Here is a 20,666-nt window from a genome sequence, read left to right as displayed (position 1 = left end):
GAAATGCACGCTACTTCCTTCGTGCTTAGCTTCCTCTTCCTTCAGGTTTGCTCTAGAAATGGCAGCAGGAATTCAGAAGGCCTGCTTTCTAATCTCCAGCATGCTTTGTAACGCTGGGCACACGGCTCTGTGCCTCATTTCTCATTTTTCTTACTATAAATGAGATGGGTTGGCTTAGATAGAGGAATTTTTAAAAGGAACTTCTGACACCTGTTAGGACTTTCAGCTATCATCTTCTGACTGTGAAAGATTAAGGTATGGATGAGGGGGTGTTACCTAGGCTGGCATAGGCTCTGTAAGTCACCATATGGTGCTACCTCCCTCACAGAGTCCTTGTTTTCATCAGTGTTCAGCTTTCAAAAATGGCTAAATCATTTTTAACTGTTCCTTAAAGATACTGGGCTGGGGGTATGGGGTGACTTGCATTTGGCTGGGCACGGTGGCTCACGCCTGTAATCCCAGCACTTTGGGAGGCCAAGAAGGGTAGATCACTTGAGGTCAGAAGCCTGGCCAATGTGGTGAAACCCCATCTGCACTAAAAATACCAAAATTAGCTGGTGTAGTGGTGCGCGCCTGTAATCCCAGCTACTTGGAAAGCTGAGGCAAGAGGATCGCTTGAACCCTGGAAGCAGAGGTTGCAGTGAGCCGAGATTGTGCCATTGCACTCCAGCTTGGGCAATAAGAGTGAAACTCTGTCTCAAAAAAAAAAAAAAAAGACTTGTATCTGTCCTAAAACAGTTTATAATATTTTCCAAGAGCATTATATCCTCCATGCTGCAGCATATGACAGGATTTCCTTGCTTTTAAGTAAGATTCTGTTGTATGTATATACCAATTTTTAGAGATTTTCTATTTCGGATCCTTTGGTTTTAGGGAAAACATTGGAAAAGCCAAGCAAATGGCTCATGGTCACATAGCCAGTCAGTGTTAAAAGCTGAGAATGGAGTGTGCCCTTCACTTCTCTTGAGTCTGTGTCTGGTGCACTTTCCATTATTTTAATTAAGCAGATAAGACTGGTACACAAGAAGAGATAAGCAGTGCTCTCATAGAGTGTATGATATGTGCTGGACGACAAAGGCTGACAGTGCTGGTGTAGAGTTTCTAAGAAGGAGCCATCATCCCAGCTGGGTAATCTGGGAAGCCTTCCTAGAGAAGGGAAGGCTTTGAGCTGGGCTTGAAGGATGAATGGACTTGGGACTAAAAGGTGAGGGGAGGGCCAAGAGCAGAGGCATGGAAAGCCCAAGACAGGTGGGGCACTGATCAGTTTGGGTGTAGCAGAGGGGACAGTTAGGAGGAAGAGATGGGGACAGACATTTATTTAGGATCTGTCTTGTGTTGGGCACAGTATCTGGTCTTTGCCCATGCCATCTCAGTAGCCTAAGCATGGGAATGCCATCCTGGTCATGCACTTGTTTGAGGACATCACTTTCTCCCTACCCCTTGGGACTTATCTTCCTTACAGTAAAAGTCAGGTGTACTTTGATCCTGCCAGAAATTACCTGGTTTAAAATGGGGAGATAAAACAAAGAGGGAAGGATGTTTTATGGTGTCTGTAAAGAAGGTCTCAGAGGTAGCTATAGTATTGATTTTACAGTAAGTCTGGAGCCTGCCTCCTACTTACGAGGCAGCTGGCAGGCCTTGGCGCTCCTGAGTGACTGGGCTGTCCATGAATTATTCAGGGCCTGTGCCCAGGGAGTGGCTGCCTAGCAAAGTCCTATGGCAGGGAGGCTGTGCTAGCTCAGTGAGAGATCAGCAGAAGCTCAGGTGCTGAGGAGGAAGAAATGACTGCACCCTTAAAATATTTCACATTTTAACACACCAGGGCTGCACATGTTGTTCCATATCCCTGCAACTGGGTAATCGGTACCTGTTTTTCAAACAGCAAGAAACACACCCCACACCCCCAATTATACTACCTACACTCTCATGTTAGAATGGCACATGTCAGCAGGGATTTGGTTAGAAGCAACATTAAAATTGCACAGATAAGACCGAATAGGAACAGAGAGTGTTTGTGTGGAAGAAATCCTGCTCTGATATTTTCTCAGCCAAGTAGAGAAATGTAGTTGTTGCTTAATTTAGAATGGTACTTACTGTAACTATCAATAGCTGTTACTGTCACTAACCTGTCATTTGTTACATATTACACCCTTTTGTTTGTGTATGCATGTGTCCTAGTGTGTCTGATTTCCTCAGCTAGGTTGAAAGTCCCTGCAGAGAAGAAATCAGTTCTCACCATGTCATGGGTCCCTCCAATAGCCTATGCCCATGGATGGGGCTGAGAACGTGTCAGATGTGTTGACTTGGGCTCTCTGTAGGGGAGGAGTATGTCTTGATGAGATTTGCGTGCCCCCCACCTTTCTGTTTTCTCCTTCCCTCTCCAAGTGCCTGCCCTACCTGCCCTTTTCACATTTTCTTTTCACAGCTCCTGGAAAAGGTAATATGGGTGTGAATATACTTGAGGGCAGGACCCAGAGGCCTATTTTCACAAAGAATAGATTTGTATTTATTCCTTACCCATTTCTTTCTCATGAGCTCTGCTACCCAGGGAACAGTATCTTCTCACTGCCCCATATCACTCTTGTAAAACTCTGGCCTGGATGGCTCTGAACACCTGTGTGTGTCAGCTGTTCCCCTCCATGTTGGAGGTGAAAAGCAGAACCAAGAACTCTGGGCAAGAGCAGGCCTGGCCCCAACTGCATTCCTCAGATGTTCCTTTTCCTTTTAACCACTCTACCTGCAACAGAGGAGCCCAGCCCTGGCTCTGGCTGCTGTTACATTCACAGGCATAGCACCACCTGTTTGGCAAAGCCAGGGCCTCTGGACTGGGGCATTCTTTTGTCTGTGCAGGGAAGCTTTGCATGTGTAGATAACAGACACGGTAAGAATGCAGGGATAAGGTTTGGCTGGGGTAGAAGATTCAATAAACTACATTCCTTCCCCAGGACCTTGGGTGCTTGTTTCCAGTGTAACTTGCCGTTTTTCTCCTCAGCAGTGATCTCAGGTGTTTTGTATTGAGGTCTGATATGACCAGTTAGGCAAGAAACAGGAAAAGGATATAAATGGAAACCAGCTTTGCCCTGTTATTTCAGATTCGGCTGTATACTTAGATGGTTTTATGGGTGTGGGGGGGAATGGGGGGAAGGTGTAAAGAGAGGGAGAAAGAACCATCCATATCTTTCTTGGAACAGAGATGGTAATTCCTATGGATAGAAAAATATCTTTTGTCCTCTCTTTTTTTTCTAGTTATTTTGAGTCCTGAAGTATCAAATCTGACAGCCCCACCTCAAATAAACATTGGCTTTTCTAAAATATAGGACTTCTGTAACTTGTTTCATAGTAAGTATTGTGTTCTGGTTATCTCTGAGGTGTCACTGCTATAAAATGTGATTCTGAGTATGCCTTTCCCAGTGCATAATGGGCTGAGTTAAAGAGAAGGGAAGGGAGGGTATCAGTACATCCCAGAGGGAGGACTGGTCCTGCCACTGAGAAATGTGCTTCGCCAAAAATCCAGAGGAGTGGTCATCCTTGTTCCCAGCCTAAGGTATGTGATTCCACTTGAAACGCAACATCGTGCAGCTGATAGCTTCCTTGGTGAAGTAAGAGATGGCCAAAAGTGGGATAGAATTAATTTTTGAAATTTCTCCTATGAGGAGATAAAGCCTAGCAATTATAGCCACAAGGACTGTACTATAATAGTATCTTTGTAGACATGTATCTCACTTAATTTATAAATTAATTGAGATAATTTATAAATTATCTCAACCTCTGTGAGGTTGGTCCCATTATTATGCCAACTTTTTAGGCACAGAGAACCAAGGTTAAAAAGTGGCAGAGCCAGCTTCTTAGGTCCCAGGTCTGCTTTTTTCTTTTTTTTTTTTTTTTGAGATGGAGTCTCGCTGTCACCCAGGCTGGAGTGCAGTGGCGCGATCTCAGCTCACTGCAACCTCAACCTCCTAGATTCAAGCGATTCTCCTGCCTCAGCCTCCTGAGTAGCTGGGATTACAGGTGCCTGCCACCACACCTGGCTCATTTTTGTATTTTCAATAGAGACTGGGTTTCACCATGTTGGTCAGGCTGGTCTCCAGCTCCTGACCTCGTGATCCGCCTGCCTTGGCCTCCCAAAGTGCTGGGATTACAGGCGTGAGCCACCACACCTGGCCCCAGGTCTGCTTTTAACCACTTTTTCTCCTGTAGCTTCACATGTCCAGGCCCTGATTCAAATGCTTACATGGGTGGTACTCTGTAAGTTGAGAAGTGGTCTCACCCATGGTTTTCTAAGAGTAGTGTGAGTTGTGAGGGGAGGGGAAGTGCTCCTGACTGCTTCTAGCTGCCCAGGCCATGGGCCTTGAGTGGGAGGTGCCACTGGGGAGAAAGGAGATGTTCTAAAGAGGTGGCAGGCAGGTAGCAATGGCATAGAAATACCAGTGTCAAATGTGCTATGCCAGTAGGGCTTTTGAAAATTGTTCTTTTGGGGGGAAAAGGAGGCTTCATATAAATTCTTCTGTCTTGTCTTTTTTGCTGGATTTCATTGTGGTATGCTTGGTTAGTTGGTTGAGTTTTCTGGTAAGTGGGGAAATTTCCATTGAAAAAGGACTAGGTTTTTAACAGAGGCAGGTTTTAGGGAGAAAAGAAGGTGGCAACTAGTAGTTAGGGAGTGGGAGGCTCTTTGGGAGTTAGTGGAAAGAAAAGAATGATCTCAGTTAAGGATTCAAGAGTGGGAGAGGTGGGCAAGAGGTTCCTAGGAAGGGAGTGGGTGGGCCAGAGGGGTAAGACAGAAAGAGAACTAGAGAGATGAGACAGAAACATAATATAAACCAGTGCCTAGTGCAGCATAAATGCAGTGGCATGGTTTGGAGCCGCTTCTCTATCTGGCCACGCTAATGGAAGAGGATTATTTTAGCATTATTTTGGTTTCCTGTAAAGAAATTCTTAGGAGAAATTGGCTGTGGTCATCCAATGCCAAGGGACTTGACACCGATGAAGAATGAAAGACAGATGTGGAGATGGCAGTAGAAAGCAGCAGAGAATTTGACAAAACACAATCCTGTATGAAACTTTGTTGTTTTCTGTCCCTCCCTGTTCCCATCACTTCTTTCCCAGCTCTCGGATTGGTTTTTCAAATCCCAAGGTTGAATGTGTACAAATCCCATCACATTTTGTCATTTTGGACATCCTCTCCCAGACACACTGAGTTTTGATAGTGTCTGGATGTTCAGGAAATGAACATCTAAAGTTTACCCACTCAAGCTTGCTGTAATGCAGGAAAAGCATTCATCTTTCTTTCCCCTCAAGACTGTGTAAAGCCTCTTAGAACAAACAGAGGCTTAATCTTACCTTGCCACATGCTAAGTCATACAGAATCTTAGTGTACAGGTCCACCAAGTATGAGAAGAGGAACAAAACCAAACAAGACCTAATAAAACCCACTCAGAACCACAGAACCCTTCAAGCAGCAAGCTCTAGGTGAACTAGCAGAGCATGTGCCTAATCCTGACTCAAAACTAAATGTTGTAGAGGTTCGTGTAGAGGCCTGCTTGGGTTTTAGGTTAATCTTGATACCACTTATCGAGTTCTGTGATTTTTCAGAAAAGCTTAGAAACCCATAGTAAGCTGGATATACTCTGAGCATATGGGAGAAACAGCAGAGGTGGGGAGATGGGGAGCACGCTGACTTGGTGGATCTGGGGTCCATGTGTTGGTTGTGCCACTCACCAGCTGGGGCCCTGGGCAAGGCACTGTATTTCTGTGAACCTCAGCTACCTTGGTTGCAAAATGGTGACCACACCTGCCTCACAGGGTTAGTCACTTGAGAAAATATATGTGGAAGCATTCTGTAAGCTACCAAGTGTGATGGTTCTGGTTATTACGGCCATTCCGTTTATGTGGAGACTGATGATAACTGGGACTGCAGTTAGAAGTGGGACCTAAGCAGGGTGAACCCAAATCACTAATACATTTAATACTAAACATTCCAGAAGGAATTTTTTATCACCATAGATTCCAAACTGTTTGGTTTATAGACGAAGATTGAGAGGCCCAGAGAACATCAGAAACATGCTCAAGATTACATAGCTCCTTGGTACTCAGAAATTAGGGTAAGCCTGAGTCCCTGACTCTGGACTTGAGTCTTTCCACCAGACCACAGCACTTTTGATTTGTTCCATCCATATCTTTGAGCCATCTTCCCACTGGCCTTTTCCTACCTATGCCAACTTAGGGCTGAAACCTGTGCACAGAGGACATATTCAGTTGGGCCCTGCCTTGGAACATCTTCCCCTGAGTCTGATAACCCTCATTCACTAGTCTCATCTTCATAGCTTCTTCTTCGTCCTCCTCCTTCTCCTTTCTCATTATTTTCTAACTCCCTGTAACCCAGCTTTTGCTTTTATTAACCCAATTGACCTGCTAATTGGCACACCACATGCCTTTTCTCTAAGTTTTATTTTTTAGTTTGTTTGTTTTGCAACACTTAAGACCATCTACCCTCTTTCCTCTTTGAGTCTCTCTCCTTAGATTTTCATTCTGCAACTCCCTGGCATCTCCACTGGTTTTTCTTCTTTTTCCCAAACCCAGGCCTTCCCCAGGGCTCCATGCTTAGCCCCTTGCCTCTTACCTCCTTTCGTAGATTTAACCCCACAACTATCTCAACTCCCACCTCTGCACTCAGGACTGTGTCTTCAGTTTTGAGCTCTAGTTCCACATCCCTGACTGCTCCAGACATGCCACCCAGTGGTATTGCAGGTAACTCAGATTCCACCTGTCTAGAAGGAAATGTGCACTTGTCCCCTGCACCCCTCTAGCCAGATGTAAAACCCTGAGAGTCTTCTTTGTCCCTTTCCTTTGATCCTCCCACATACAGTTAGTTACCAAAGTCCTTTGGATTAATTTTTACGTCAGCCCATTCTTTTTCATTTGATTGCTCCTTTGACCTGGACTGTTGCACAAACCACCCAGTTGACCTTGCTGCCTTCATTTCCTCTCCTTTCTGCCCATTCTTACATACTGCTTCCAGATTAATCATCTCTAGAGTCCAGCCCACACCCTCTACTCCCCTGGCTCAAAAGTCTCCAGTGGCTCCAGACCAGGCTTAGTTCTAACTTGCTTTTCGGGGCTTTCCTCCCAGCCTGACGGTTCCTTATCCTCCAGCCAAACTGCAGCATTTGCTGGTGCTGTTTCCTGGGCATCCAAGCTTTTACTGTGCTGCTTGAGAGGAGGCTTCTCCCTTGTTCCAGCCTGTTGATGTCTACCTTTGTTTCAAGGTTTGATCAAAATGCCAGTCCCTCCTAGAGTTCTTCCCACCTACCTTTCTCCAAAAGGCAGATGTGTCCTCCTTGTCCTCTGAATTCTTAGAGCTGTCCTCCCCTGGCCCTTACTGTATTCTTTTGGTACTTTACTGTTTGCACATTTGTCCCATTTCCTTTGGCTAGCAACACTCCTGGTCACTTTTGAATCTTCTAAAACACCTGGCAGTGTGCCTTGCACACATTAAATACTGTAAATACAGACCAGTAAACACTGAAGAAATAAAGAATGAATACCTCTGGCCTTCCTTTACCTCCTCCCCACTTCTGAACTGGAGGTGGTCAGATGGGCCATCAGGGATCTGTCTTATTCTTCCCTGGTCCCATCACACCAAATGGATTCCCATTTCTTACTTCTTATCCCCGTGGGGTTATTAAACCCTTCCCCAGTGTCCAAACCTTTCTAATACTTGCATGTGTTCACTCTGCCTGGTTCATTCAGTGTTGGCTTCGCAGGATTGAGTGTGGCTACGTTTGTCCCAGCTCTACTGCCATCATATTATGTGCAACCTGGTTAATTAAAAATTATTTCATGTACTAACCCATACTAGAGGGAGCTGAAAGGGAGATACTGAGTGGTGACTCCCTTTCTTCATTAAGTGGCCCAATGATTAAAACGTTATAAGTTGGCAAAGCACTTTGTAATCTCATTTTCAGTGCCATAGCTGGACACTTAGAGACTTATCATTTCACCAGTATACTTAGTTGTGAAAAAGGGCTTGTTAAAAAGATCTTCATTGAGACGGTTCCCAATTCAACTTCTCTTTTGTAGTCTTGATGTGGTGTGTGTGTGTGTGTGTGTGTGGGCGGGGGGTGATGAAAGGAGGGGGGGTGCATTTTGAAGAATATACTCTTAATTTTGAAAGTATGATAATGTTTAGAACATTTCCACATCATCTCCTCAGTGACCCTGTGGAGGTGGGCATTAATTATTACTCAGTCTGACAGCTGAGGTTTAGAAAGAATCCAGGGTTTCTTCTAAGGTCATAGGGTAATTAAGAGGCTTGGCCAGAACTAGCAACTCAGGTCTTGGGAATCCTAGTCAAGTGCTTTTTCCAAGACCAAGTGTTTTGTAATGCCCTGCCTAGCCTCCCATCAGCATTGTGAATTGGCAGCACTTAGGGGCTTTAAAAAATGTTCTGCATCTTAGATGATAAGAAATGTTGTCTTCTCCTTCAGGTTGGGCCTGGCTTTCAAAAGCCAAAGGTTGACATGTGGAAGTATTAAAAACCTAGTTATGTGGCTGGAAGGTGTTGGGGGTTGTTCAGCGTTGAGCAGTTAGCTAGGCTCTGGGTTTAATTCTAAGCCTGGACAGGATGCAGTTACTTCAATTACAAGTGCCCTGGGGACTGAGGTGAACCTGGGGTGGGGGACCACGTCTTTACTACAGATTGGGATCCCTGAGGAATGAAATTACCTTCTTCAGTGAGTATTGCTGTAGGGCTCCAAACTGGAAATGCCAAAAGTGTAGTTTGTTGTCTGCCTGTTTAGGTAGTGAGGAAAAAGGGGGGACAGGAGGGTGGAGAGAGGGAGGGGGGAGATCTAGAGTCAATTTCCCAAGAATACATTTTGATCATTCTCTTTTCTATGTGGAAGATTTCATTTTTGGTTGAGATTGGTGGGAGAAGAAGCTGGGAAGGAGAGATTTAAAATTTTGGAGAACCACAAGTTTAGAGGCCTTGTTTTACAAATCAGAGTAGGAATTTGAGGGTAGTTTCGGTTCCCTCATCTCCCCACCGGATCATAAACAACTCCAGGTCAGGGATCTCGGCGGTGTTTACCTGTGTACCTTTTTCCCACAATGCCTTGCAAATCGGTGCTCCCATAAATCTTCCTTGCGTCGAATTCCTATCATAGGCCCGTGTTATTCCAGGAAACCACCGCCTTCATATCCCCTGATGGCAGCGTAAGTCAGCCGAGATTCTTCACTGAGCCCGAACTTACACCTCCCCTGGCTGTGGCGCCGCACAGCGCCCTGAGAGTGACTTTGTCTTACTTCTTCCCGGTGGCTCGCCGGGCCGCCGCCGCGTGGTTGGCGCCAGCGCACTGGGGCAGTCGCGCGCGCCCAGGTGCGGGCCGCGTTACCTCCGCAGACGCTGGAGAGTGAATGAGCCGCGCGGGCCCGGGACCCTTGGGGCTCTTCACTCTCCAGGCCGTCCCGTGGGCGCGCTAGCCTTTTCAAGTGATAGTAATCGGAGACTTTTCCGTTACATGAGGCTCAACAAAAGATTGTAATTCCAGCAGCTCTGTTTGGGAAGGCACCACCGCGGCTCGGGCCAGCGGCGAGTCCAGGGCCCGGCCCGGGGTCGGCGGCTGCTGGGCGGCTGGGACGACCGCGGACCGTGCGGGACCGGTAGGGGGCCGCGGGCCGGCCAGGCTCCCCCGCGCCCCTCCTCGTGGTATAGCCTGCGTTTCTTCTACAATGCTGTTATGCTAATCAGGTGACATCACCGCCCAGCACACGGCGAGTGGCTCCTGATAAAATTACAAACCGGCGGCCGCCGCGGGCAGCTGGGAGGAGGTGTGCGCGCTGCGCCCGCGAGCTCCCGGGCTCGGCAACCGTGGCATGCTTAGGATTGGCCATATTTAAAAGTTCTGAAGTAGGACCTGCGCCTCCTCTCTGCTTCTCCCTCCTTCTCAGTAATTTATTTCGAGCTTCCAGGCAACGGCCACGGAAGAAGGGAAAGCAAGAAATTAGATGCCTGTGTGGTAACTCCTCGCGGAGCTAAGGTGGACTCTCTTGCAGCCAACTTCCCATCAGATCACCCTGTTGGACTTGCAGACCGGAATGGGGCTCGCCTAAGGAGCCGAGCGCTGCGGAGGCTGCTGCGTGTTGGATGGGAGTGGGAGGGGGCTGGAGCGGGATTTCCAGGGCGCAGTCCTCCGGGGCGTTACGCCGGGCATAATGGAATTGCAGAGGACGTCTAGTATCTCCGGGCCGCTGTCGCCGGCGTACACCGGGCAGGTGCCTTACAACTACAACCAGCTGGAAGGCAGATTCAAGCAGCTGCAAGGTAAGCCCCCTCCCAAAGGCCGGGCCTGTCCTGGGGCCGTGCCAACGGGGGTTCTTGGAGGCTTTATTTGTGACCCTAATGAAGACGGGCGGCTTCACAGCTCGGCCCCAGACCCTGTGGTTGGCTGCGGGCACCCCATTCACGACTTAGGGAAGGCAGTTGCTCATACTCCACTCCAGAAGAGCTACCATTTGGAGTCCCTCTCTCTCCAGCACCCTTTTGGCTTTCTAGGTTGTCAGATAACTGCTGCTCACACATTTTCTTTACTTTTAGCTAACTTTACATCCTAGTAGATCAGTGCTCATAGACTTATTAGTATGCAGGTATTTGATTCCGGGTCGCCTCTGGCTCCCAGCCCCCAGCCTCTTACCTCTGGGAAGCTTTAAAGGTGTAAAGTGCCGTGCTCAGACCCAGTCCTGTAGAACAATAGCAAAGGGGAGGAGGGAGTGGTCTTTTTGTTCCTAAGCCTTCGGTAAATTACAGTTTTTTATTCAGAAGCTTAATTTTTATTTTTCTGATGTGTTGGGAAGAGCCTTCCCATCTATTTAGTGGGCTATATAATTTCTAATGAAAGCCAGTTATTGTCATTTCAACGCTATGGGTTGGATTAGTTGGATCAATTACAGGTTTCTTGGAGTCTTTTTAAGGCTCAGACAATTGAATGAGTCCAATATTTTACTGAACATATTTTTAGGGAGAGCAGAAGCCTGTGTGTGCACCAGTGTGCTGTTTTCCTTGCGGCCCCTGCACCCCTCAGCTGTCCCTGCCCAGCCAGCAGGCCCTGGCCAGCAGTGTCTCAGAGCTTATACGTGAAAAAAGGTTCCTAACTGAAAACAGAACTCCTTCCGTTTGGAAGCCTCTGGAGTCAGTAGTAGGCTGGGAATGGCTCTAGCACTGTAAAAAAGTAGTATTCGAGGACTGTGTGTTTCTTATTTTAACCTTCTCAGTGCTGCAAATGTGGTTCCTGTGAGGAGGAGGAAGGAAGGAAGCCGCTCAGCCCTAGAATGTTTTTCATTGGGAAGAGGGGGGAGGATGTCTTTCATTCATTGGTTTATTTGTCTTGTGAAATAGTTGACAGTAATGACACTTCTCTGGAAAACGAGGCAGAACAGGACGTGATTTTAAACATTTGCTGGGCTGTGCCGCATTCCTCTGGCAGTTAGCTCAGAGGAAGCTCCCTTCGCTCTGGGGAACGGCTCTGTGTCTCTTTGGTTCATTTCTCTTGAGCTCTTCGGCAGTCAAATTTGCTGTTTTGAAAACTTAAGCTGGGGGCGCTTGCAAGTAGTAAATAGAGGAGTTGGGGTGGGGGGGGGCGTTCATTATCTAGGTCTGTTAGGGGCCTCACGGTTTTCGGGTCGGAGAATCCACTGCGTGCTCCTCCTCTTCCCCTGGCCCGGACTCCCAGCTTCATTGTGTCATCCCGCCTAGGGGAAAGCACCCACCGGGATCGTCAGCCCACTCCACCGCCAGCCTAGCCTGGAAGTCTCAGAAAAAAAGCAAAACTGGGAGAAAATAGAAGGTGTGAGGGAGGAGTGCACCCCTAGGCCCACCCATAACAAAAGGCTGTTATTCCGAAAGGGCTGAGGAAGGTTGTAAAACTGCTCGCCGAGAAGGGTGGAGCCTACACACAGGAAATGTCTTAACTGTCCTCTCTGGACAGCGTAAAGTTTAAATTTAAAAAAAATCATGTGCCCCTGATATTTTACCACATACGCTGTTTCTCAAGGAAATCCCTTCGAAAGGGGTAAGCTTCGTGTTTTGTGTGGTAGCTTTAAAAATAATTTTTTTAATGTGACCCTTGTCTCCTAATTTAGCCCCAGTGACTTTCTTATTTTTAAATATTGTGGTTTAGGAGTTGCACAAGTTTAGTGTTGGTATTTCTGTAGCAGAAAACCACCCATGTTGAGGAATTGAGAAAGGGTGAATTAACTTTCAAGTATGGTGGACCTCAGGAGAATTACACACATTTGTCAGCATCCTTCAGAACAAATGAACCGATTGCATTTTAAACAATCCTAGGAGAATTTTGATTAAACACACACACACAAAACCTTTCTTTAATTCCCATCCCTGGTTTTGTGTTTTGTTTGGTATTTGTAGTTCTGATTTTCACATATTTTTGATAACATATAATTTCTATCTGCTGATTTAATTTTGTACATTCCTGCAAGGGTGCCTTTTTTTACTCTTCTGAGTATAATCTTTCCTAGCACATAATCTCTAAATATTGGCAAAATGCTCCTCTGAAACTGTATTGGGTTTTTTGTTTTCGTTTTAAGAGACAGGGTCTCACTCTGTTGCCCAGGCTCTAGTGCAGTGGCACAATCACGACTCAACAGCAGCCTTGAAGTCCTGGCTCAAGCCATCCTCCCACCTCAGCCTCCCAAGTAGCTGGGACTATACCATGTCTGGCTAATTTTTAAATTTTTTGTAGAGACAGAGTCTCACCATGTTGCTCAGGCTGGTGTTGAACTCCTGGCCTCAAATGATCCTCCTGCCTTCACTTCCCAAAGTGTTGGGATCACAGATGTGAGCTACCTTGCCAGTCCTGTATTGGGTTTTTAATGCCTCTGATATGAACTTATTTATGTATTGTCTGTGCCTGATAGTGCTATGATTTTTCTGGAGTTGTTTCTGCATTTTGGCTGGTTTCAATTTACTTTCCACACTGGGTCCTAAAAATTTCAGGAGGTGTGCCATAGAATGAGATTTGGAGTTCTGGCTAAGGAGAATATAATTTTAAAATGAGTCTGGTCTATTTAGATAAAATGGTTTATAGCGATTTATAGTTTATAAATTTATAGAGATATAAATTTATAGTTTAAATATAGTTATATAAATATAAATCGAGTTATATATTTATATATAAATATAGTTATATATAGTTTAAAATAAAAATAAGGATAGTCATAAATATATAGTTTATAGAGATTTATGGTTTGTAGAGATTTATAGTTTGTAGAGATCTGTGGGTCAGTAAATAAGTGTGATAAAAAAAAAAACCTCATTGAGATACAAGAGCGATGGCTTTATCACACGAAGCCTCCTGGCATAAGAAGACAAGCCCTTCAACCTCTGATGGCTTTAGCATTCACCACCAACACCCAACACCCAACACACACACACCCACCCCTTCCTCTTTTTCTTTTTCAGATTTTCACCTGCAAAATTAAGTTATCACTTTCCTCAGAATCAGTTCATGTATCGTATAAAGTTGTATTTGATGTTTTTTTCTCTATTAAATAAAAGAGGAATGTTGAAATACAGCAAAACCCAACCTCCCATATTTAGAGAACTGTGTAGTAACAGAGGTGCAGGTTCATGATAACCATCTCTCCACTTCACATCAGCCAGCTTAACTCCTCATGAGAGAACACTCATCATGCCACTTTCCCCCTCAGAAACAGTTGTTTGTGCCATTGTGTAAATGAAGTTCCAGAGTCTAGCTTGGCCTTCAAAGATTCTCCCTAAAATGGCCCCACTCCACTTACTTCTTATTCTAATATATTCCATTCAAACCTGGTAGGCAGGCCTACAGCTTTTTATAAAACCCATCCCTGGGTTTCACGCTTATCTTCTACGTTTTGCCTCAAATGCCTCCTCTTCCATTTCATCTATAGAAATGCTTACTTTTCTTTTCTTTTTTTCTTTTTTTTTTTTTTTTTTGAGGCAAGGTCTGCCTCTGTTGCTCAGGCTGGAGTGCAGTGGTGTGATGATCTTGGCTCACTGCAACCTCTGCCTCCCAGGCTCAAGTGATTCTCCCACCTCAGTCTCCCCAATAGCTGGGACTACAGGCACTTGCCACCAAACCCTGCTTTGTGTCTGTGTGTGTGTGTGTGTGTGTGTGTTTTGTAGAGACAGGGTTTCACCATGTTGCCCAAACTGGTCTTGAACTCATGAGCTCAAGTGATTGGTCTGCCTCGGCCTCCCAAAATGCTGGGATCACAGGTGTGAGCCACTGCACCTGGCCTAGAAATGCTTACCATTTTTAAAGACTATGCCTGCATTCCAATTATTCCATAAAGTTTCTTCTTTCTTGTCAGGGTTACTGGGAAAAACGATTTTGTTGAGTGCTTACCATGTACCAGTCAGAGCTTTCTATATGGAATTTTGTCTGGTCTTTATAACATACCTGTGAAGTTTTAGAGGTGATAAGATAGAGGCAAATAACTCGTCCAAGTTCACAGGCATTGTTGAGTTTAGGCTGCACGGTGTTCTGTAACTTTCTCCTTTCAGACTTCTAGATGTTCATATTTATATATATTTTTTCTTTTAAATGAAAGAATGACAATGTGAAATGCCCACCCTAACCTGGTTCCCTCTCCTGCCAACCTGCCCCTGGAGAACTGATTCTATTGGCTCTGGCTGTGAAGTTGTAATGTAGACAGGATCTAGTTAAAAAGCATCAAAATGAACTTTTTCTGTCTGCTTTGCAGCCAGATGCTGACACTCCGCATCTGATCTTTCTGGAGAAGGTGCATTCTCTAGCTATTCTGGCTCAGTGCGTTTGCACCAGGAGAGGTATGAAGTGCTCTGTCTTCCTTGGGACATAGAGATTAAAGAATTTCAGGTCATGAAATGCATTACTACCAAGTTTATTGCGTATTGAGAGTTGTCTTGTTGAATTTCTTAATTTTTTAAATTTCTTAACTCTTAGAAAGTGAAGTGCTGATTTTATACCATGAAGAAAATTTATTCTTTTTTTTTTTTTTTTTTTTTTTTTGAGACGGGGTCTCGCCCTGTCGCTCAGGCTGGAGTGCAGTGGCGCGATCTCGGCTCACTGCAACCTCTGCCTTCCGGGTTGAAGCGATTCTCCTGCCTCAGCCTCCTGAGTAGCTGGGATTACAGGCGTGCACCACCACACCCCGGCTAATTTTTTTGTATTTTTAGTAGAGGCGGGGTTTCAGCATGTTGGTCGGGCTGGTCTCGAACTCCTGATCACCTGATCTGCCCACCTCAGCCTCCCAAAGTGCTGGGATTACAGGCGTGAGCCACCGCGCCCAGCCATTTTATTCTAAAGTTTTTAGTAAATCTAGTTTGTTATGCTACCTAAATGTTTGTCTTACTTTCTTAAACCGAGAGAAAGAAGATTGCTGGGTTTACAACCATTTGTCATGAAGAAAATTTGCTCTTAAGTTCTTAAATTTAAAGTAGTATCTTTCGAGTATTTCCCATTGTGTCACTGAAAAGAATTAATGACATGGTTATTTGTGGGGAAGGGGAGTAAGAGGAGACAGGATTTATATAAGAACATTTTGGGGTCTCATGAAGCATAAAAGATTGGCTTTTTGGTCTGGATACCTGCCAATACTGTAGTTTTTATAAACCGAGACAACTTGGTTGAATGTCTTCCCTCAAAAGAAATAAAAATTCCTTTTACCAGTTTACCAGACTTTCAGCTCAAAATTTAAGTTTCCTACAGATTTGTGAATTAGAATCCCTTTTAGATGGTATAGTAATAATAATTGTTAATGACCATAGCACTTAACTTTGATATAGATCATCTTGTTTAATTAATTAAATGAGATTATTCACAGTACACAGTATGGGATCTAGTACTTAGTAAATTATAAATAAACGTGTTTCCTTAGTAATAATAATCCTGTGAGGGTAGATATCCTTTTTTTGTTTGTTTGTTTTTTGTTTTTTTGTTTTTTTTTAAGACGGAGTCTCACTCTGTTGCCCAGACTGGAGTGCAGCAGCGTGATCTCGACTTACTGCAACCTCCGCCTCCCGGGTTCAAGCGATTCTCCTGCCTCAGTCTCCTGAGTAGCTGGGATTACAGCCACCTGCCACCACGCCCGGCTAATTTTTGCATTTTTAGTAGAGATGGGGTTTTGCCATATTGGCCAGGCTGGTCTCGAACTCCTGACCTTGTGATCTGCCTGCCTTGGCCTCCCCAAGTGCTGACCACACCCGGCAAGGGTAGCTATTCTCGTACTTTTTGTAGATAAAGAAATAGATCATTGGATTATTATCCATCTGTATGAGGCTAGCTTCCCAGAATTCAGGTTTTCTGACTCCAAATTTGATGCTCTTCCCGTAGTACCACAAAGTGTGGGTTAGATGTGGATCATGGCGCCCAAATAACTTGAATACATACTGCTGGCATGGAAGATTAATGTGTTAAGGGAGCTGCCCAGATTTCTGGACATGGGCTGCTCTCGGTTTTTGTTGCATTAGGAATATTGACAGTCAAGGGAATACCAACTTTTTCTTAAATCTAATATTTTACTAGGAAGAACATTAAAAGGATTCTTGGAGGCTAGTTATATAGAAGAGGAAGGTGATAGATAACTCCTTTTGAGGAAAAGATAGCACTTTTCTTAGGAGAGTCAGCCTAAAATCTCCCTGGCTGCTGAGAAAGCTTTCTGGATGATGGTTCCATGTCATCACCTCTCCTCACTCCTCATTCTTGGAAAAAGGGGTCTGCACAGCCTCACTGCTGCTTCGTCTGCTTTAGTCTCTTGTCATGGCTTCCTAAAGTGTCCCCATGCAGTTATCCCAGTCTCCCCACAGCAGGGCCCTGAGAAGAGTGCTCCGTGCAAACATGTCTGGGATTCATCTTTGCTGGGATTTGACTCCAGTCCCAGCTGCAGCTCCTGCCACACCTCTACCCCACAGAAGTTGTGATTCCTTAAACCTGCCCTGCATTTTCGCACCCTTGACACCCTGCCCTCTTGGTTTCTTCTGCAGGGAATCATTTCATGTGTCAGGATCAGTCTTTTGAGGTTCAGTTCAGATGCCACTTATTCTAGGCATTCCAGGAGGTTGGGGAGGTCAACATCCCTGCTTGGACTCCCTTCCTTTTAAGATTTGAAGTTTCAGTGCTTGATCATTCACCTGTGATTTTTCATTACTGCCTTTTGTTACAGTTCCAGTCTTTGTCTTTTTGTTTTTCCTATATTTTGTGAAGTCTGGGAGCCTGAAGACCAAAGTCTGAATAGTCTGTCTTACACATACAAGCCGCTAAATATTTGCTAAAGAGCAAAATTAATGAAGTCAGTGTTACAGACTCCCTTATTGCTGTGGTTCCCAAATTGAGGTTCTCAAAATGAGGTCCCCAGGTCAGCATCAGCATCATCTGGGAATTGGCTAGAAATGTAAAATCTCAGATCTCCACTTCTCACCTACTGAATAAGAAATTCTAGGGTGGGTCCTACCAATAAGTGTTTCCAGCTACTCTGCCAGGTGGTTCTGGTGCACACTAAAATTTGAGAAATAGTCCCTTATTGGATCATTTGTACAATCTTTGCAAAATTTTGTGGTGGGGATGGAGGAGCAGACTCTTTAAGTTGCTCCCAAACAGGAGCAGGTATTATACCTGATTTCTTATAGAAGAATGAAGGGTTGGGGGAAAATATGTTTTTTAGAACAAAATTGTGAAACAGTGGGAAAAACATTAGCTAGTCAGGAATGGACTCTTTCCTGCTTAAATTAGAGAAGCTGTTGAACATCTGTCTCAGCCACCTCTTCTGCCTCAGATGACCCTCAGGTGGGGTCAGTTACCTGCCTCAGTTCTCCCACAGTTGGCTCAAGAGCCACTATAGAAAGAGATATAAGTTTAGAAAAAATAGAGATAAACCTAATAGTGTGTGTAGGCTCTAAGGATAGTTCAGTAAGGCATCAAGGTTAGTTTCACTTATATTCTTAATAAATAGTCTATTGAATTTAACCTTAAAAAACAAAAATCCCAGCAACTTGGCATCTGTAAGGGAGACAGATCAATATCTAGGCTGCTTTCCTTATTTGAATAACTGCCAGGTCTGCTTCACAAGATTGTGTTGACCAGCAAATGATATGATCTATATGAAGTTTCCCTGGAAACATCCATGTACTATTAAAATGTGAAGGATGGCTGTTGTTTCCGTGACTGTATTCCTTTTAAAGAAAACTTCTAAATATAAATGAACACTGACAATTTCAGTATTGTTGATTACTAGTAAATATAGTACAGCAATTCAAGTAAGGACTTCAGGGTTTGTTTTTTCTTTTAACCTTCTGGAAAATAATGTGGACAGTGACAGAGCATTAAGTTTTTAGTTAATGATAGCCCCACCTCTTGTGCACATAATCAAAACAGACCAGGTGGGGTTTAGCCACTTGTAGATCCTAGTGCCTTTTCTCTCTTGACAACTTTCTATCAACTCTGAAACCCAGCTATGAAAAACAAATGAAAGGGGGAAATAAAGGATAAGGGCATTGTAAGCATTTTTCTTTTTTCTTTTTTTTTTTTTTGTTGAGATGGAGTCTCACTGTGTCGCCCAGGCTGGAGTGCAGTGGCATGATCTCAGCTCACCGCAACGTCCGCCTCCGGGTTCAAGCAATTCTCTTGCCTCAGCCTCCCGAGTAGCTGGGATTATAGGCGCCCACCACCACGCCCAGCTAATTTGTGTATTTTTAGTAGAGATGGGGTTTCGCCATGTTGGCCAGGCTGATCTCCAACTCCTGACCTCAGGTGGTCCACCCCCCTTGGCCTCCCAAAGTCCTGGAATTATAAGCGTGAGCCACTGCGCCTGGCCCCTGTAAGCATGTTTTTCAAATGTTTAATATTCTCTGCTGCATTGACTTAAAAGTTTGACAGGCCAAGCTCAGTGTCTCATGTCTGTAATACCAGCTCTTTGGGAGGTCGAGGCAGGCAGATCACCTGAGGTCAGGAGTTCGAGACCAGTCTGGTCAACATGGTGAAACCCTGTCTCTAATAAAAATACAAAAATTAGCTGGGCATGGTGGTACACGCCTGTAGTCCCAGCTACTTGGGAGGCTGAGGCATGAGAATTGCTTGAACCTGGGAGGCAGAGGTTGCAGTGAGCCAAGATTGCGCCACTGCACTCCAGCCTGGGCGTCAGAGTGAGACTCCATCTCAAAAAAAAAAAGTTTGATGACTGTTAAATCATTTTGTTGGTGCAGAGAACCTGCCATTTAAAATGGCAGTTGTTGGCACTAACTTAGACTATTTTAAAAGCAGGAAGGATCCTAGGAAATAAAATACTAAAATAAAACTTTAAAAAATACAGGGCTTGCTCTTTTGGTATTCTACTTACTTATTAACAAATATTTATTGATTACCTGCTTTCCAGTGAGCAGCTGTCATCTGGTTAAAAAGTGCATGGGTGTGTTTCAGCTGTGCTGGGAATGCTGGCTAAGCCAACTGATTAATAGAAGCAAGTGGAGAAATAAACTTGATCTAGGTAAGAGGTGAGGAACTGAGGTAGGGGAATCTGTGCAGGTTCAGGGTTACTGGAGCTTAAAGTACAGAGTGAGGATGGGGTGGTAGGAAGGATTCTAGAAGGATAATAAAGGATGCAAGACCCTGTTAGGTTAAGGAGTTTGAACGTAAGGCAGTGGGAAGGTACTGGAGGATTTTTATTTTATTTATTTATTTATTTATTTTTGGAAACAGGGTCTCTGTCACACAGGCTGGAGTGCAGTGGCACAATCTTGGCTCACTGCAACCCTCTACCTCTTGGGCTCAAGCCATCCTTCCACCTCAGCCTCCCAAGTAGCTGGAACTACAGGCATGCACCACCATGCCCAGCAATACTGGAGGATTTTAAATAGGAGAGGATTTTAAATCTGGATTTTTAATTTAATTTTATTATTTTTATTTGTATATATTCACGGATTGCAAGTGCAATTTGCTACATTCATGTATTGCATTGTGGTGAAGTCAAGGCCTTGAGTGTATCTATTACTGGAGCAATGCACATGATACCCACCAGGCAGCCTCTCATCCACTTCTTAAATATAAATATACCTATTTACATTTATATATAAATTTCTTAACTCTGGTCACTGAGGCATGCTTTATTCTCTCTCTCTATGTATAGAAAGGCTAGTCTTACTGCTGGTATGATGATCGTTTTGGAGGGTGCTGGTCAAGGAAGGAGACAGAAGACCAGTGTTTTATTTGCTGGAGTGAGAAACTTAGAAACGACATAACCTCCTAGAATTTTGAAAGTGAAATAGGGGACTTAGAACCTTGTTATTCAGTATAGATAGATGACTTGGGGTTTGTTGGAAATACAGCATCTCAGGCCGACCTCCCCACAGACCTCTTAAGTCAGAATCTCGTCTTTTAAAAATCCCCAAGTGCTTTGTATGCCTGTTCAAGTTTAAGAAGCACTGCTGGCAGTGCGTGGTGGCTCACGCCTTAATCCCAGCACTTTGGGAGGGTGAGGCGGGCAGATCACCAGAGGTCGGGAGTTCGAGACCAGCCTGGCCAAGATGGTGAAACCCCGTCTCTACTAAAAATACAAAAATCAGCCGGTTGTGGTGGCGCACATGTGTAATCCCAGCTACTCTGGGAGGCAGAAGTTGCAGTGAGTCGAGATTGCACCACTGCATT

General features: G+C 44.7%; 1 protein-coding gene and 1 long non-coding RNA gene across 4 annotated transcripts in view; one reads left to right on the top strand and one right to left on the bottom strand.

Moving 5' to 3' along the window:
* The window catches only part of LOC134728652 (uncharacterized), a 39,284-nt gene extending 29,148 nt beyond the window's left edge, over positions 1-10,136 (bottom strand). Inside the window, exon 1 of the long non-coding RNA XR_010109276.1 lies at positions 9,086-10,136. This is a non-coding gene — a long non-coding RNA (uncharacterized LOC134728652). The remainder of the gene's footprint in view (positions 1-9,085) is intronic.
* Positions 1-20,666, top strand: part of SPTBN1 (spectrin beta, non-erythrocytic 1) — a 139,556-nt gene that overhangs the window by 22,120 nt on the left and 96,770 nt on the right. For 2 of the 3 annotated variants that reach the window (XM_008956253.5, XM_057301307.1), the window contains exon 1: positions 9,766-10,318. The exons of the other annotated variant lie outside the window; for it this stretch is intronic. In XM_008956253.5, the coding sequence (XP_008954501.1) occupies positions 10,210-10,318 (109 nt within the window). In that variant the 5' untranslated portion in view covers positions 9,766-10,209. Of the gene's footprint in view, positions 1-9,765; positions 10,319-20,666 lie in introns of those variants that run through there. 3 annotated transcript variants of the gene reach the window in all.

Source organism: Pan paniscus, chromosome 12 (assembly GCF_029289425.2).
Source record: "Pan paniscus chromosome 12, NHGRI_mPanPan1-v2.0_pri, whole genome shotgun sequence".
NCBI classification, from domain to species: domain Eukaryota; kingdom Metazoa; phylum Chordata; class Mammalia; order Primates; family Hominidae; genus Pan; species Pan paniscus.
This window is presented reverse-complemented; position numbering and strand designations above follow the sequence as displayed.